The 17,675-nt window shown below is 44.5% G+C and overlaps 1 protein-coding gene across 2 annotated transcripts; it reads left to right on the forward strand.

The window, feature by feature from the left end:
• Window positions 1–12,049: 12,049 nt before the first annotated feature.
• SSTR1 (somatostatin receptor 1) lies at window positions 12,050–15,732 on the forward strand. 2 transcript variants are annotated; one of them, XR_005531311.1, is made up of 2 exons: window positions 12,050–13,358; window positions 13,614–13,679. XR_005531311.1 is itself a non-coding variant. In XM_039249548.1 (2 exons), exons 1-2 carry the CDS (start codon window positions 12,112–12,114, stop codon window positions 13,652–13,654), a joined length of 1,191 nt encoding a protein of 396 aa, XP_039105479.1. In that variant the 5' UTR covers window positions 12,050–12,111; the 3' UTR covers window positions 13,655–15,732. The 2 variants fall into 2 exon arrangements, 1 of the variants encoding a protein (XP_039105479.1); XM_039249548.1 differs by having other exon boundaries at window positions 12,050–13,261; window positions 13,614–15,732.
• The last annotated feature ends 1,943 nt before the right edge of the window (window positions 15,733–17,675 follow it).

The raw sequence follows: 17,675 nt of genomic DNA on the forward strand, positions 1-17,675 counted from the left end.
AAAAAAAAAAAAAAAAAAAAAAAAAAAAAAAAAAAAAAAAAGAAAAATGAGAAGTGTTTCTGTACACTAACAACAAATTTTCTGAAAAAGAAGTAAAGAAATTAATCCCATTTGCAATAACATCAAAAACCATAAAATATTTAGGAATAAGTTTAACCAAGTAGGTGAAAGATCTCTAGTCTGAAAACTATAAGACTTTGGTGAAAGAAAGGGGATAATTGACTATTCACATGTAAAAGAATGAAACTGGATCCTTATCATGCACCCTTCACAAAAATTAACTTGTAGTGAATGAAAGACTTAAATGTAAGACCTGAAGCCATGAAACTCCTGAAGGAAAACATAGGAGTGAAGCTCCTTGACATGAATCTTGGCAATGAAGTTTTGGATATGACACTTCAAGCACAAGCAACAAAATAAAAAAATAAACAAGTGGGACTACATCAGACTAGAATGTTCTTAGACAGCAAAATAAACGATCAACAAAGGTAAAAGACAATATATATAGAATGGAAAAAATATTTGCAAACCATATATTTGGAAAGGGGTTAATAGTTAATATCTAAAATAAAAAGCTCATACCACTCAATAACAAAATAATAATGATAATAACAACAACAACAATCCAATTTAAAAATGGGCAAAGTACCTACAGAGACATTTCTCCAAAAAAGATATACAAAAGGCCAACAGGTACATCAAAAGATGCTCCACATCACTAGTCATAGGAAAATGCAAATGCAAATCACAATAAGGATATCACCTCATGTGTTATAGAATGGCCACCATCAAAAGACAAGAGATAACAAATGTTGACATGGATGTGAGAAAGGGATTAATGGTGAGATTGTCAGTTTTTATAACCACTATGGAAAACAATATGAATGGTCCTCAAAAATGAAAAATAGAACTACAATTTGATCCAGGAATTCTACTTCTGGGAGTATATCCAACGGAAATGAAAACACTAAAAGAGTCAGCTACACCCCCATGTTCATAGCATTATGTACAATAGCCCAAGACATGGAAACAACATAAATGTCCATGAGTGGATGAATGGATAAGGAAGATGCAGTATACATACAACGGAATATTACTCAGCCATAAAAAAGAGGAAATTCTACCATTTATTGCATCATAGATAGATCTTGGAGGCATTATGTTAAGTGAAAAAAGTCAGAAAAAGACAAATATTGTATGATATCATCTATATGTGAGTTTAAAAAAACACTGAACTCCTAGATAAAGAGGTTAAACTGGTGGTTATCAGAGGTGGAGGGTCAGGGGAGAGGGAATTGGAAAAGGTGGTCAATAGGCACAAACTTCCAGTTATAAGATAAATAAGTACTAGGGACATAACGTAAAACATGGAAACTGTAGCCATTTCCTTTCCTATGAAATATAAGAAAGCTGTTGTAAGAGTAGATCCTAATAGCTCTCATCACAGCAAGAAATGTTTTTCCTTTCTTTCTTCCTTTGTTTTCTTTTTATTGTATCTACATGAGAATATGGATGATAGCTGAATCCATTGTGGCAATCACTTCACAATATATGTAAATGAAACCATTACGCTGTATGCCCTTAACTTATACAGTGATGTATGTCAATTATTTCTCAACAAAACTGGGAAAAAACTATTGAGACGTTAAAAAAATTAAAAAACCTTTAATTGAGTAGTTCAGTGAGAGAGAAGACCACAGCAGTGTGGCAGGGTGGTTAAGAGCATAGGCCCTTGGCCAGACTGCTCGGCAAATGAGATCTCTGACTTTTTTAGCTGTGTGACTTGAGCTAGTTATTTAACCTCTCTGTGCTTTGGTTTCTTCATTTGCAAAATGAAGGTAGTAAGTAGAAACATCTTCATAGTGCAGGTGGAAGGGTTAAATATGCCAAAGCTAATTGGAAACTCAGTACACAGGATCCCATAACCTTTTTGCTCATTTTCAGATATCAAGGCTTATTTTCTGACATTATAAAAAGCAATTCTTTCTAAATTGAAACTTTAATTTCTCATTCAATTTAAAATTCCTCATCTCTATATTAACTTCAACCTGACCCAGGGCTGCATCCTACAGAAGGGAAAAGAGGAACAGTTGGATTCTTTATTATTTATTATTTTTTCCACTTCTCCCTCACTCCTTTCTCTGTCTTTGGCTCCTGCAGTTTTGAGGGGACAGCTTAAATGGACAGGAAAGCTCTCTTTAAAAAAAAATTTTTTTTTAATGTTTATTTGAGAGAAAGAGAGTGTGAGTGGGGGAGGGGCAGAGAGAGAGAGGGAGACACAGATCGGAAGCAGGCTCCAGGCTCTGGGCTGTCAGCACAGAGCCTAATGTATGGTCCAAACTCATGAGCCATGAGATCAGACCCAAGCCAAAGTCAGAAACTTAACCAACTGAGCGAACCAGACGCCCCAGGAATGCTCTCTCTCTCTTTCTCTCTCTCATAATCATGCATTGGTGTCCTCTGGGAATGGCTCTTTCTCTCGTGAAGTTCTTTATTAGGTTCTTCAGTATCATTCCCACTGCTTGCTGGAGGCCTCCCGCTGTGCCCTTTGCTGGCCTGTCATTTTCCCTACTCAGCTCCTCCTTCTGGTGGATAAACTTCCTGGTCAAAGCGTCTCACTCTGTCAGCACAGTAGGTCCATCCAGCTGCTCCGTCCCATCTGCCTGCTGCGCTGCTCATTCCAGGGCCTGGGAAACACTGCTTCTGCCTCACCTTTAGTGAGAACCAGCTTTTTCCTCCTGGAGCCTTTTCTCTTCATCATCTGCGCAAGTACCAGTGGGTCTCTTGCTCACCTTTAAATTTTCCAAGTAAGAATCAGGCACCAATATCTGAGTCTTACCAATCCCAGTGAACACCTGACAAGCTCTCAAGTGGGTAAGAAGCCACTTTTCATCTTTCATGAGAGGGTAAATGCACAGCACTCTGAAAACTCTCCCTAAGGAAATAGTCTTTATCAATCTTTCTTTCTAGTCTTCCGTATAGACTGGAGGAAGGTGATGGCTTAAGAGCAGTGGACTAGCTAGCACCTCTCTTTAGAATGCAAACATATTTTTTAACTACAGTCATCAGCCTGGAAACTTGGGCGTCTCGCTGGAAATTGAGATGAAAAGGAAACTGATAGCAAACTCAGACCTGTGGATCATTCAAACAGGTTATTTGAGTCAGAGAATACAGCAGTTCATTCAAACTCTTATGATGTGGATAGACTGAAGTCACTTTGGTATGATGTTGATCAAAGTGGTTAACATTTTAGAATTGCTGGAGCGCCTGGGTGGCTCAGTCAGTTAAGCGTCCGACTTCGGCTCAGGTCATGATCTCATGGCTCGTGGGTTCGAATCCCGCATCGGGCTCTGTGCTGACAGCCAGCTTAGAGCCTGGAGCCTGTTTCAGATTCTGTAACTCCTTCTCTCTCTGACCTTCCCCGGCTCATGCTGTCCTTATCTCTCTCTCAAAAATAAATAAAACATTAAAAAAAAAAAGTCTCTTAGAATTGCTTTAGCTGACTGTAGGACATGTCCTAAAAACTTATGAATGGGACAGAGTGTACTGTGCTAAATTACAAGCCTGGATGGGCAGGGGAGAAATGAAAGGGTAAGTACTATGCATAGGGCAGCTGCTCAGGAAATATCTCTTAAACTGAATAAGTGAATGCTAGACCTAGTGGATTAAATCGCTCTTGACCAAGAGGCAAAAATGAAGTTCTTAAGTTCTTTTGACTGGTTGAAAAATAATGTTACACCGTAATCCATACTTTAGGAATAATTTTATAAACACTACTTACATAATTCTTACTACATGCCAGACACTGTTCTAAACATTTTGAATATTTTTCATCCTTCTAACAACCGTATTAAGTAGATGCACTATGATCCTCACTTTTAAAAAAGGGGAAACTGAGGCAGAGACAGGCCAAATTACGTGCTCAAAGTTTAATACATGGAAAGTATGTGATTTAAACCGAAAGGTTTGACATTAAACAATTATACCTTGCTTTCACAAATATCATCCTATTTCATCTGATTAATATCATATCGCAGATTCATATTACCATAGCAATTCCAAGAGATTGGCATAGCCAACTCCAGCACCCTCAAGAGACCACTTGGCCATGGGGCTGTAGAGGTTGCTTAGAAGACAGTAAACCACTCCAGCTCCTGTTTCGGTTTCTTCCACCACCTTCTGCTGGGTACATTTCATTTGCAATTTAATTTGCATTATAATATGTTAATTTCTAGAATAAATTTATTAGTGTTTTTCTGAAAGTAAAAATAATTAAGGAGGAAATAAATCAGTGAATGCCCCATTAAATAGAGCAGACACTTATGGCCTGGAGTCTTTTCCTTTTTTAAATGAAGAAAAAGCTTTTATTACTTTTATTTAAAAAGCAATACACACTCATGGCTGAAAAATTAGAAAATCTCTCTATATTAAAGGGAGCTGAAAATATCCATGACCATTTTTACAAAATCTTAGTAACCATCCTTTCAGGCCTATAGATTATATGCTTAGTGTGTGTGTGTGTGTGTGTGTGTGTGTGTGTGTACTTACTGGGCCCATCTAATTTTGAAATAGGCTTTTCACACTTAGCAATGTCTTGGCTATCTTTCTGTGTCAATAATAATTAAACTGTGACATCATTTTTAGTGTTTACTTACTATTGTATTGTATTAAAGGTCTAACAGGCTACTGTTTTACTGGTGGATTTTGGCCCAGGTGTCATACAGGGCAACTACAGTTCCATAGAACCCAGGTCACCACACGTTCCTCCAAGGGCCTGAACTGCTTCACTCCTGTTGCTGGAACAAGCCTCCCCCCACCCCACAGTGTGCTCCTTTACCCCCGCAACCCTCAGGGCTCGATGTTCACATGTCATCTCCTTCCCTGCCCCTTTGGTCTAACCCTAGGACAAATACACCCAGCATCCCCAGTAGCCTCTGGCCCCTCATCCCTATTTTTCTTCTTAGAACTTATCACCAAATGCAATTCCATTGCCCATGTGTCTACTTGTTTACTTTCCTTCTGTCTCACTGGAAGTCTATCGGAAACTAGTGAACCTTTGCCATTGTATTTCCAGGGTCTAGAACAGTGCCTGCCACCCAAGGGGACACTCAGTAAATGTTTGTTAAATTAATGAGCAAATTATTTAGCTTGGATTGAAAACATGGCATTATTCATACATAGTGGAGTTATGATATTAATTTTCAGCTCCTTCTAAGACATGGGGACAAAAAATTGGCTGTAATCAATACAACTATAAAATTAAGTCTGTTCTACTGTAGTCTGAATTTCACTTCTATGATTTTTTTTTTTAATTTCAGGATACAATATTAGAAACCAATGTTTTGGCTTATTACATAAGCAGCAAAATTTCAGGTCACCCAGGCAGTCCACAAGGAATGGTGACTTCTTATTCTAGGCCAAGTGGCCCTCCCTGGACTGGGCTATCTTCTGACCTCCCTGTTCTGACAAGTAAAGAAGAGGCAAGACTGTCACACAGGCTACTTCCTCAAGGACAAAATAAAGTACCATTCCATGTTGCATGGAGAGAGAAGAGCAGAGGCAGAGCCTGGTATTGGGAAGGCAGCTTGCCTTCAGGAAGAGGGAGTGAGTGGGCCATCTGGTCATTCTCTTTCTGGACCAATCCCTATGGTTCTGAGCTTACCTTCTGAGCCCATCGCTCACAGACACTGACCCCCATTCCTCCTCCCTCCGCAGAAGACACAGATGCATTCAACACAAACGCACTATTCTTACATGTACAAAAGAAGAAAAGGTCAGTCATGGAAGTTGCTTTGTGTCATCTAAATAAAGCACTGTTTTGCTTGACAGAGGATGTGACTAGTCTCCTGCCTCAACATACTTAAAATGGGAACAAAATGGCAGTATCATGATGGCAGGCATTATGATAACTGCATAGATTTAAATCACTCTCTAATTATGTACCTTTTCGTTTTTGATTAAGAACAAAATGTTTTAGGGGCACCTGGGTGGCTCAGTCAGTTAAGCATCCAATTCTTGATTTCAGCTTGTGATCTCACAATTCGTGAGTCTGAGCATCACGTCAGGCTTTGCACCAACAATGTAGAGCCTGCTTGGGATTCTCCCTCACCCTCTCTCTCTGTCCCTCCCTTGCTCATGCTCTCGCTCTCAAAATAAATAAAATAAACTTAAAAAAAAAAAAGAACACAACTTTTTAGATCTTAAAAAAGAGATAGCTTCATAGCTTTCTTCTACAAAGCTCTCTTTGCTCCCCACAGGCAGCTTTTTGCTGCGTTTGGGCTATTCCTTAGCTGGTGACACTGACTGGCAGATGCAGCTTAATCGAAAGGAGCAGCTCTGTCGTAAGGAATGGGTGATTTGCTGCAACTGTTTAAGTGCTCTGCTTAAAATCAAACATCAATCAAAAGAAACAAAAGTATGGCTTTGTGACTTTGAAAGTGCTTTTGCAGTTTCTAGTAAAAAGAATAATGTCAAGAGATTTTTTTTTGATAAAATTGTTTGAAATTAAATTGATCCTTGACTAACAGAGACCACATTACAGAAACATGTATTATTGTTAAGGACTATTCAAAGTAAGATAGGTAACGTGCAGCTGCTTTTGTTCTATTTTTATTTATCCATTGATGATGATGAATATTTTCCTGTAGGTGCAGAATTCTTCTTCTTAGAAATAGTATGTAGTAGTTAGGTGAAAATGTGGGTTGTTGTACTGTGCATCTTTTTTGAAAGCACAAAAATGACTCGGTCATGCTGTTTCACAGAAGAGGCAATGGGAAAATCAGCAGGCCAGGGCGAGTTTGCTGAGGCTGGTGATGAACTGAGCCACAGGCTACCAGGCCTGCTGTGAGGAAGGGGGGTTGTCCCTTCGAAATGAAGTCTGGGTTTGTTCCTTAGCCCTACAGCCGCTTTGCACTCTGGTTAACTTTCTTATCAGACTGCCATCAGGTTAACTGCTTGGTGGCAGATGGTCTTTAGGTGACACATACCTCTGCTATGGGCCATCTAGCTGAGTGGCACTTGTTCCTTAGAGCCAGCTTGGTCCCATCTGCCCAGACAGGTGTTTGTAAACACAACTGTGATGATGCTATGACAGAGGACGCTCCACGAAGTGCTCTGTTTAATCCCTGGCCTCAACCTGCACTTTTACCACGGGCACAGATTAGAGGAGCTCTTTGAGGACCACCATGGGCTCCAGTTAGAAAAACCACATTAGTAATGATTTTGACAGAAGCAGAGTTTGAGCTCCTGATAATTACTATTCCACCAAACCAACTGAGACCCGGGACTGCAATTAAAAAGAAACAATCTTCCATGTATAATGGCTTTCACACTGCATGATACTATTAAATAACCATCATTAGCTACTAAAGTATGTGCCACCCATTTTCCAGAACCCTTTCTCTGCCAAGAAATTTAAGACCGAGAATGATCAATGAAGGAGTCATCAGCGTAATTGTTGATATAGGACATGCAAATTGAAATTGTTCAGAATGATTTAAATGTATAAGAAATTATTATAGATGATACTGCACAGATATTAAAACTTTCATTGCTGGAGGCCAAGAGTTCATTTCTTTGTATCTACATCTTATGGGTTAGAACGAAAAGAAGATATTATCCACGGGATACCTCAGAAAAATGAAACAAGGAGGTGTTGGGCAATTTTGAGGTATTGCGCTGGGAGCTGGGAATATAAAGATAAGTAAAATATAGTCCCTGTTCTCAGCAAGCTTACAGATTTAGAGGGGAGGACAGATAACTACACCAAGAAATCACAGCACAGTGTGATAAATACAATAATCCAAGTGCACAGCTGAGACACGAGAGCACAAGGGAGTGTAGCTCATAGGAGAATTGAGATGGGGAAGAAAATCAGTTCACCTAAGAATCTGCAACTTCCTGAATTAGGACTTTCCATTCTCCCCTTCTTGGGGGCCATCATCTTTCTTCTCTCATTTCTAGAAATGTTCATATCACAGAAGCATGCAAAAGATAGTAACCAGAGAAGGGTGGATTGCAGGAATTAACTCTCACAGAGAAAACAAGCTTATCTTAAGCTTTTCCAGGCTTTAGATATGTGGGTTAAGAAAAAAAGGTTTTAAAGTTTATTTATTTACTTATTTTGAGAGAGAGAGCGAGAAAGAGAGAGAGAGAGAGATTGGGGTAGGGGCAGAGAGAGAGGGAGACAGAAAATCCCAAGCAGACTCTGAGTTGTCAGTGCAGAGCCCAATGTGGGGTTTGATCTCCTGGAACTGAGATAATGACCTGAGCTGAAATCAAGAGTAGGGCGCTTAACTGACTGAACCACCCAGGCACCCCCACCCCCCTAAAATGTTATTAAACCAGACATGAAGATTATGGAGTCCTGACATCAAAGGCCATGTTCCTGACACATTACAACAATCCCATGCCTACATTAGTGTTCCTGTTTCATTAAGAGACATTAAATGAAGGTCTGAGAGGAAGGCAGATTCCTAACTGGGCTCCTGTTCCTAATATAATTTAAAAACAGCTGCAACCCCAATCTCATGTTGTTTAGCCCAGAAATGCTGCCTTTTGCTTGTTTTAATTTATCATGGATTTGCTCACAGATATGATGTTAAGAAATATGTTACTGAAAAGACTTGATAATACTACATGGCTCATACCCATCTCAATCACTCTCTTTTTATTGAAGTAAAATTCACATGACATAAAAATCATAATTTTAACCATTTTTAAAATGTGCAATTCAGTGGCTTTTAGTACATTCACAATGTTGTACAATCACCACCATTATCTAACTCCAGAACATTTCCGTAACCCAAAAAAGAAACCCCGTACCCATTAAGTGGTCATTCCCATTACTTCTCCTCTCAGCCCCTGCCAACCTCTCATCTGTTTTCTCTCTATGGATTTGCGTATTCTGGGCATCTCAGATAAATGGAATCATGCAATACACAATTTTTTCTGTTTTGCTTCCCTCACTTTTCCTAATGTTTTCAAGGCTCATTTATTGGTACTTCATTCCATTCCTTGGACGAATAATCCATTGTGAGGATCTACTACACTTTGTATATCCATGCATCAGCTGATGGATATTTGGTTGTGACTTTTTGGCTATTATGAATAGTGTTGCTATGAACGTTACTGAGCCGGTTTTTGTTCAGTACCTATTTTCAATTTGGGGGGTAAATTCGTAGGGATGGAATGGCTAGTCATATGGCAATTCTGTGTTTAACTTTCTGAGGAATCATTAAACATTCTGAAGCTGTTGCATCATTTTTTATTCCCACAGCCAACATATAAGGGTTCCAATTTCTCCACATGCTCGCCAACATTTGTTTTTCCCCCCTTTAAAAAATTACCAAAGCCATTCTAGTGGGTGTAAGTGATATTTCCTTGTCCATCTGTTTTATGGATAAATAATTCATCATAGAAACCACTTCAGAAACAAACAAGCAAAAAACACATTTATGTCTGGTCTTAGGTTTTCTTCTTTCCTATATGAGGCTACCACTAAATTGGGACGAGATTTCCCTAAGGTGAGCTGCAAAGTGAACATATGAGAGTCAACAACGGAGCTGTGCTTTATTGGCTCCCAACATCCTCTCTCCCTGGAGCAACCATGATCAATGCCAAGGCATCTAAACGATGACTGTTGAAATGTCAGCCCCCTGAAGAATAGCCAGGTGTCTTTAGTCAGTGATTGGCAAAGAGGCGTCTAAACAATTATGAGGCTTGGCTTGTAAAAAGCTCTTTTGGGGCAAAAGGCCACTTTTTAAAAACTTGATGGACATTTCTTTTTTTTCTCCATATGTTCAGCATTTTTTAAAGGAAAATAAAACACAACTAACTCTCAATTCCACACCCCATTTTCATAAAAGGTAAAAAGTAATTTGTTTAGATAAAGCAATGGGTTAAATAGCTTGGCCTTGTAACATTTGAAATCCCTTCCTAGCTCATTTCTCATTAATAATTCAGTGTTCATTGAACACCTTCCTATGAGGGTCTGCCATAATTTATCTTTGATTGCTATAATCAACACGTTACAGAAGTTATTCTGTTCCTTTTAGGAGCATTTAGTTTTGAGAACTAAAACACATATATGCAAATGATTGCTCAGATAAAGCAAGGGGGTAATAGGAATTTTGCTTTTTGTTCTTGTTTTGGTTTTCAGTTTCTGCAACCGTCTCTGCATTCTGGACTGTCTGGTACAAAATAGCTTCAGTGGGGAGTTTAGTCTGTTTCAGGTGGCCTGCACTGATGGGAGGGAAAGTTGAGACCCACTGCTCAGTGGTTGGGAGGAAGAGGAACTAAAAAGAAGCAGGAGACAATGCTAGAGTTGAGAGAGGTCCAGCACTAGGCTGCTGCAGGTCAGTCTTCCTGGGAACAGGCGCGTGTCAGAGAAAGACTTGATGGGATTTTGAAAAGGGATAGGAGAGGAGAGCTGGATGCAGTGATTCTTCCTTGGACTGGAACAAGTGAAAGGCCAAGGGGAGCCTAGGCTAGGGATGCTGGGAAGTCGTTAAGGTAGTTAAAAATCATGGTAATAGAACATTCATTCTCTTCCACAGAAACCATTCAATTCCTAAATGAGGCAAGGGAGCTCTAGGCGTGCCTCCATCGATTTCTGTCTCTTGAAAGTTTCGGAACTAGATCGGGGTCACACGTCCAGGGCCTCAGAAAAGGCTGAAATCCTGGCAATTCACAGAAAGACTCCAAGGTCTCCCTGCCAGTTTGTGCAGTTGGTGACCGGTCTGGTCGCCTGCACAGCGGACCCCGAGTGGGTTTGGAGGAGTTGGCATCTTCGCTCTTCCAGGCCTTTACACTCTCCTCCCCTGGGGCCCTCCAACTCTCCAGGGTACAAAGTACAGCAGGGACGCAGGCGGAGCCTTTCCAAGCGGCGCAGCCATATCCTTCCCCAGTGAACACCTAGATGGATTTCCAATACCGCGCCTGGCACGTTCGGGAGGGAGCCTCGGGCTCCTTGCGAGCTCCCAGCCGCGCGTCCTCGTTTCTGCAGTCTGTATTCGTCTGGGAGACGCAGGGGGCTCTGGGCACCACAAGCTTTATTAAGAGATTCGCGATGCTTTACTCAGGCCCCTAAATCGCTCCCGCCTGCGAAGAGCAGCCTGCGGTGTTGTAACGCAGAAGCTCCTAACGCACGGTTTTTGTCCTTCCTCCTCCTAACACGGCTCAGGGTCAGTTTCAGCGACTCTAAGAGTATCTGCGTGGGCGCCAGTGCTGGGGTCCCGCCCAAAGAAAGGAGTTGGACCGCGCGGAGAACGTCACCGTGCTACCAGACCGCACAGGCACTTTGCACGGGCCATCTACGCGTCGGTCTGGAGGTAGCGCGCCCTGGGTAAGGGGGACTGAGAGCTTCCGCGGCGGGTCTTCAGGGGTAGGGCCAGCGGGGGCGGGAGGTGGGGGGTCGGGGCCCCGGACGATTGGACGGGAATGGAGTTGGGGGTCTCTCAGGACGGGCCAGCAACCGAGGGAAACTGAGATGAACTCCGGACATCTGTGTTTGGGGTCTGCTTCATTGGACAGGAGCCGGGGTGGGACAGATTCTACACCTTTGGTTCCCACCCAACCTTCCAGGCGGAGAAACTCCCCAGTCCCCCCCGAGAGATGGCTAAAGGGTATTGCAAGAGACCCCCTGGAAGCAGCTGCTCGAGTTGATCTGAGCAGAGGACTGGGAAGGAAAAAAATTGGGCGAGGGGTGGTAAGCTACCTACATCGCCTTCCTCCCTCTTTTTCTCCGTCACCCCTCCCTTATCGTAGCTGCTGACGCGCTGGTGGTGCCTATTAATCATTCACCAGCTCACAGCCGCGCCACTTAATGGCTGTGCGGTGCGGGGCTCCAGCCTCGCGGTCTCCGCTCTCCACGCTCGCGTGTGCCCAGGCGCCCCGGAGCGGGCTAGCGGGGGCGCGCAAGCAGCCGCTAGGCAATGCGCCCCGCCGGCGCCGGTCAGAGCCAAGCCCCCCTTAGCCGCTGCGTGCTACCCCAGGTGCCTGGCAGCGGTGAGCTGCGGGCAGGCGGGCAGGGTGCCGAGTGGGAGCGCAAGCGGCGGGGGCGCAAGGAGAGCGCTCCGGCCGCAGTAGCTCCGCTGGTCCCCATTAGCTGACATGTTCCCCAATGGCACTGCCTCCTCTCCTTCCTCTCCTAGCCCCAGCCCGGGCAGCTGCGGCGAAGGCGGCGGCAGCAGGGGCCCCGGGGCCGGCGCCGCGAGTGGCATGGAGGAGCCGGGGCGAAATGCGTCCCAGAACGGGACCTTGAGCGAGGGCCAGGGCAGCGCCATCCTCATCTCTTTTATCTACTCCGTGGTGTGCCTGGTGGGACTGTGTGGTAACTCCATGGTCATCTACGTGATCCTGCGCTACGCCAAAATGAAGACGGCCACCAACATCTACATCCTGAACCTGGCCATTGCCGATGAGCTGCTCATGCTCAGTGTGCCATTCCTGGTCACCTCCACGTTGCTTCGCCACTGGCCCTTCGGCGCGCTGCTCTGCCGCCTCGTGCTCAGCGTGGACGCAGTCAACATGTTCACCAGCATCTACTGTCTGACTGTCCTTAGCGTGGACCGGTACGTGGCTGTGGTGCACCCCATCAAGGCAGCACGCTACCGCCGGCCCACCGTGGCCAAGGTGGTGAATCTGGGCGTGTGGGTGCTGTCGCTGCTTGTCATTCTACCCATCGTGGTCTTCTCGCGCACGGCGGCCAACAGCGATGGCACGGTGGCCTGCAACATGCTCATGCCCGAGCCCGCTCAGCGCTGGCTAGTGGGCTTCGTGTTGTACACGTTTCTCATGGGCTTCTTGCTGCCCGTCGGGGCCATCTGTCTGTGCTACGTGCTCATCATCGCCAAAATGCGCATGGTGGCCCTCAAGGCCGGCTGGCAGCAGCGCAAGCGCTCGGAGCGCAAGATCACCCTGATGGTGATGATGGTGGTGATGGTGTTTGTCATCTGCTGGATGCCTTTCTATGTAGTGCAGCTGGTCAACGTGTTCGCGGAGCAGGACGACGCCACGGTTAGCCAGCTGTCGGTCATCCTCGGCTACGCCAACAGCTGCGCCAATCCCATCCTCTACGGCTTCCTTTCGGACAACTTCAAGCGCTCTTTCCAGCGCATCCTGTGCCTCAGCTGGATGGACAACGCCGCCGAGGAGCCTGTCGACTACTACGCCACGGCCCTCAAGAGCCGCGCGTACAGCGTGGAGGACTTCCAGCCGGAGAACCTGGAGTCTGGAGGCGGTGTCTTCCGTAATGGCACCTGTACGTCTCGGATCACGACTCTCTGAGCCTTGGCCACGCAAGGGCCCTGCTCCACGGGAAGAGAAAGATGAGGAGAAAGGGAGGCCGGGTGCGAGAGGTGAAAGTATCCCCGGCGTCTGGGTGCGGTGGGGCAACGCGGGGCTATGACACTGTGCGCGTGGGGTGGAGAGACCCGGGAGAGTCGCGCGACCAAGTTGGAATTGGGCACTTTGCTTATAGATTGGGAAGGCTTGCGCGCCCCTTTCTCCTCCGTCTGCTACCTTCGCTCCTTCCTACCCTGCGCTTGCACTTCTGCGCCCCTCTACGCCCCCCACTCTGTAACTTCCATCTTTCCTTCCGCCCCGTCTTGCAGGTGCAGATCATGAACTCATACGCGTCGCCACCTCTGCCTGACCCGCAGCCCGGCCAGCCGTTATTTTTGTTTAAGGGGAGCCACAGTCACAGCCTCGGGTTTCCCACGGGTTGAGTCCCCAGCTCGCCCTCAGCCCCGCCCCGCCGCGCCCCTCCGCTAGCCGGATTCCGCCTGGTGCCCCTAGCGGAGTCTGGAGAATCACCGCTCTCCGTTTGCGCAGCCCAGTTTGAAGGCAAGTAGGACTCGAGAATGAACTAGCCAGTAGGTCTTTTGCTTCCACTCTCGGGTGAGGTGGTGCCCTTTCCCGAACCCCTTCGGCACTCCCGCTCCACCCAGGGCGGAGCCAGGTGCTTAGTAAAATCGGTCCCGAGCTTCGAACGCCGGGCATTCTGCAGTCCCCATCCAAACCCCACCTGGGGCAAAAAGGAACTGAGGACCAGAGACCCAGGAGTTCTGAGAAGATTCCAGGGTTTGGCGGGGGAGGGACTGTAATGGAAATCGCCCTCTTTTCCGGCTCACGACCGGCGCTTTTGATTTCAAAGACCAAGTGCGGGGCAGTCCCGGGACGCTGCTGGCCTGCGTTAGGCCGGGCAAGGCAGGGCGCACTTTCCGCGAGGCCGCCCGGGAGTCGAGGCTGCTGGAGCTACGCTAAGATTTCTCCCTCACCTAAGCTTCTGGAGGTGCAGATGTAGCATTCTGCAACCACAAACTCTGTTTCCTGCCCGGGTTTATTTCGAACACCAGGCACCGGGGCCAGGACCTCGGTGGAGCCTTCTGAGCCTCGGCCGCTCCCGACCGCGTTGCTGCCGCCCGCAGGCTAAAGCCTGCCTGGCCCCTGAAGGTTGTTGCCTTTCAAGCGGTGCCTAATAAGTTATTTTCTCGATTAACATATTTATTTATTTATTTATTTGTGGTGTTTGAAAACGTGACTCTGCTTTGCTTTTCTCTATTTACCTAGCCCAGGGCCTTTTCTTCAGGACACTGAGGGTGGGGCTGGAGGTGACGGTGGGGGTAAGCTCTCTCCTCAAGGCCCCCTCAGAACCTGTCCTCTTTGTTGGGCCCTCTCTTCTTACCTTCTATTTTTGCTTGTGTTCAGTGAAGTTTGGAGGTTCTTTTATCTTATTCTTACATAGTGTCTTGTTTTGTTTTATAATAATCATCATGGTAATAAATAAATGGTAAGTGGGTTAGCCTCCTCCCATGCAGAGTGGAATGTCCCGAGTTCCTTTCAACATCACCCTATACATGACTTTATTTCTGTTTTCTACATATTGCGTATATTTATCTTGCTCCATTGTCATGAGTCCTTGAAACAATTGCCAAATACAGCCACCAGCAGTGAGAGATGTGAGGCTGCCAGGAGCACTTTCAGACATAGGTGTTCAAGCGGCACTCAGGTCTGGAGCTCAGAAATCTGATTCAGACAGATTTTAATCAGTGTTGAGAATGTCCCTGGTTAATGCCTCTGCTTCTTCTAAGTTCCAGCACAGGTGACTCTAACATACATTCTGGCTAACATTGTCCCTTCTTTCAAACACATTGAAAGTAGAGTAGTTCGTCTCTGTGTTTAATCTTACCAACTACATTGGAAGCCTGAGCAGGGCAAGGACCACTAATTTTACTTCTTTGTATTTCCTGTGTTGCTTTTGGTATGCTGGCATGTACATAGTAGGCACTAAATACATGTTTGTTGATTGATTGTTTAAGTAAGCCAGAGTGTTTTACAACCATTGGGCGATACTAAATCTGGGGCTGTCATGGACATGATACACAATGGTTGAAATCACTATGGAAAAAAAAAAGTTGTTTTGTGTAATATTTGCTTCAAGAACATTGTGCTTTCCTGAAAGCAGTAACGAGGAGTTAAAAGGTCTCTAATGTTTTGTTTAAACTAATGAACAAATGTATGCTTTCGGTTATACATCATAAAGTTTAGACCTGTCCCTTAATAATATATATTACTACTCTTTTGGAAAATGGATTTTTAATGGTTAAGAACAATGAAATTTACAAACCTAAATCTTGATCATTATCCTCTTTAGAGGATACAAATCTAGTGCTCTTAACATGTTACCATTGTAATATTAATGAAATAAACAAATGTATTATGTTGTTGCAAGTTGTCTGACTTTGCCATTTGAACTTTACTATGTCAAGGGATTACTTAAAAACACATTGCATAGGCTTGGTTGCTTTACGTTTCACTTAGATTTTAAGAAGAAAGGTTTCAGATTACCTTTGGGAACTTTACCAAGATTAGGGTTGTACTTTGAATTCTTTTTTTTAAAGGAAAGTCTGTTAGTTCAGAGAAAGAGGAAAAACAGCTTTGAGTCATTATGTTTAGGAAGCAGTGTAGTAGTGGCCTGTAGTTTCTATGGTTTGCTCTTGTCACCAAACTAACTAGATGATACCTCAGTCTTTGCCACATTAAATTACTGTCTGTCCTCACTTATGACCTCAGACTTTGTTGTGGGAACTAAGTAATTGCTGACTTACATCCCAGGGAAAGGGGGAAAATGAGAGAGAGAGAGAGAGAGAGGGAGAGAGAGAGAGAGAGAGAGAGAGAGAGAGAGAGAGAGAGATTGCCTAAAGGTGTTCCAGAGGAAATGGGTAAAAGAAATAGAAAAATCAGATTTCAACATAAGAGAGTCATATTTTATGCTTTGTTTAACGATGGCCTTTCTATCCCTAGAATAATTTAAGACGATACTAGAGGAATTTTTTTTAAAAGACTTTGTTTTTCAGAGCAGTTTTCTTTTCATAGCAAATAAGTGGAAAGCAATATTTCCCAAGCAGGCAATAGCAGTAATTCCTGAAAGAGAATGGTGAGAGGGGGTTTCAAAAACCTCCAAATGTCCTGTAACTCTAGGCTTTATGGTTCTATATATGATCTCAATATGACTAAGGATAGCTGGACTTTCGTCTTTTTAAACTTTTTAAAAGCTATAGCAAGGTGACAAGTTGAACTCATAACTTAGATGTGCAGAGAAAACATTTTGTTATTTTGGTTTTAAGTAACCTGAACATTATTCTAAGCCCTTTCCAATAGCTGGGAGGAAAAAAATTAAATAAATATTCAAACATCCAATTGAGCTGAGAATCTGAATAGCCACTTTAAGAAAAAAATTCAACATTTCATTTGAATAAGTTTAGACAGTCTCCCAGTCGGCCACCTGGCCCTCTCTAGTCAACCTTAACAAGGCTTTGGAGTGAAGATGAGGAAGAGGCTTTATGCATCCTAGTGGAGGCGATGGGGAGGTGGTGTCCTTGGGAGAAGGGCTCTCTCTGCCCTTTGCTCTCTGTGAACAGATGGTTTGTCCCTCAAGATGATTCCTTCTACAGTGTGTTGAAATCTGCAGCTTCTGGAGTCTATGATCCAACCTCTCAGTTTGGTGAAGGCCACACTCAGCTCCTGTGGGCTATGGCCTTTTCAGAGTCTTCCACAGTGTTCCTCTAGCCCATTGGTTTGGGGGGCTACTCCTGACTCTGCACGGAAGGAGTGATCTTGCCCTGCCACAAGCAGCCCAGTGGTGAGCCTCTTGGCTCAGTGGCTAGGGGGCATCTAGGAAGGCTCTGGACTGGTGACCCTCTGGATCTCCTGTCTGGGATCTTTTTATGTGGCTCTCTCTTGGGCCATTTTGTATCTTTCCTTACCTTTGTCAACCTCACTTCTCAAAACAGTTCCATTCACCCCACATCTCTTTCCACTAGAGGAAAAATAAAGGAGTGAAGTCCTTTCGTCTTAGCTCTTGATGTGCTAAAGCAGGATGAAAGGACTCGGTGAATCCCTGTGCTGCCCACTACCCCCATTGCCTCACCTGATTTCCAAGCTTTTTTGCATTGCCTAGAAGTTGAAGACAAGCCCTCTGCTATTCTAAGGTGATGAACCTCACCTCGGAATGAGACTGCAATGAAACATGATTTATTTTATTATTTTTTTCAGTTTACTTATTTTGAGAGAGACAGAGACAGTATAAGTTACGAGGGGCAGAGAGAGGGAGAGAGAATCCCAGAGAGAATCAGCACAGAACCTGACATGGGGCTTGAACTCACCAACTGTGA

The sequence above is a fragment of the Hyaena hyaena genome, unplaced genomic scaffold, assembly GCF_003009895.1.
Source record: "Hyaena hyaena isolate Hyena2069 unplaced genomic scaffold, ASM300989v1 scaffold_342, whole genome shotgun sequence".
Lineage (NCBI taxonomy): Eukaryota > Metazoa > Chordata > Mammalia > Carnivora > Hyaenidae > Hyaena > Hyaena hyaena.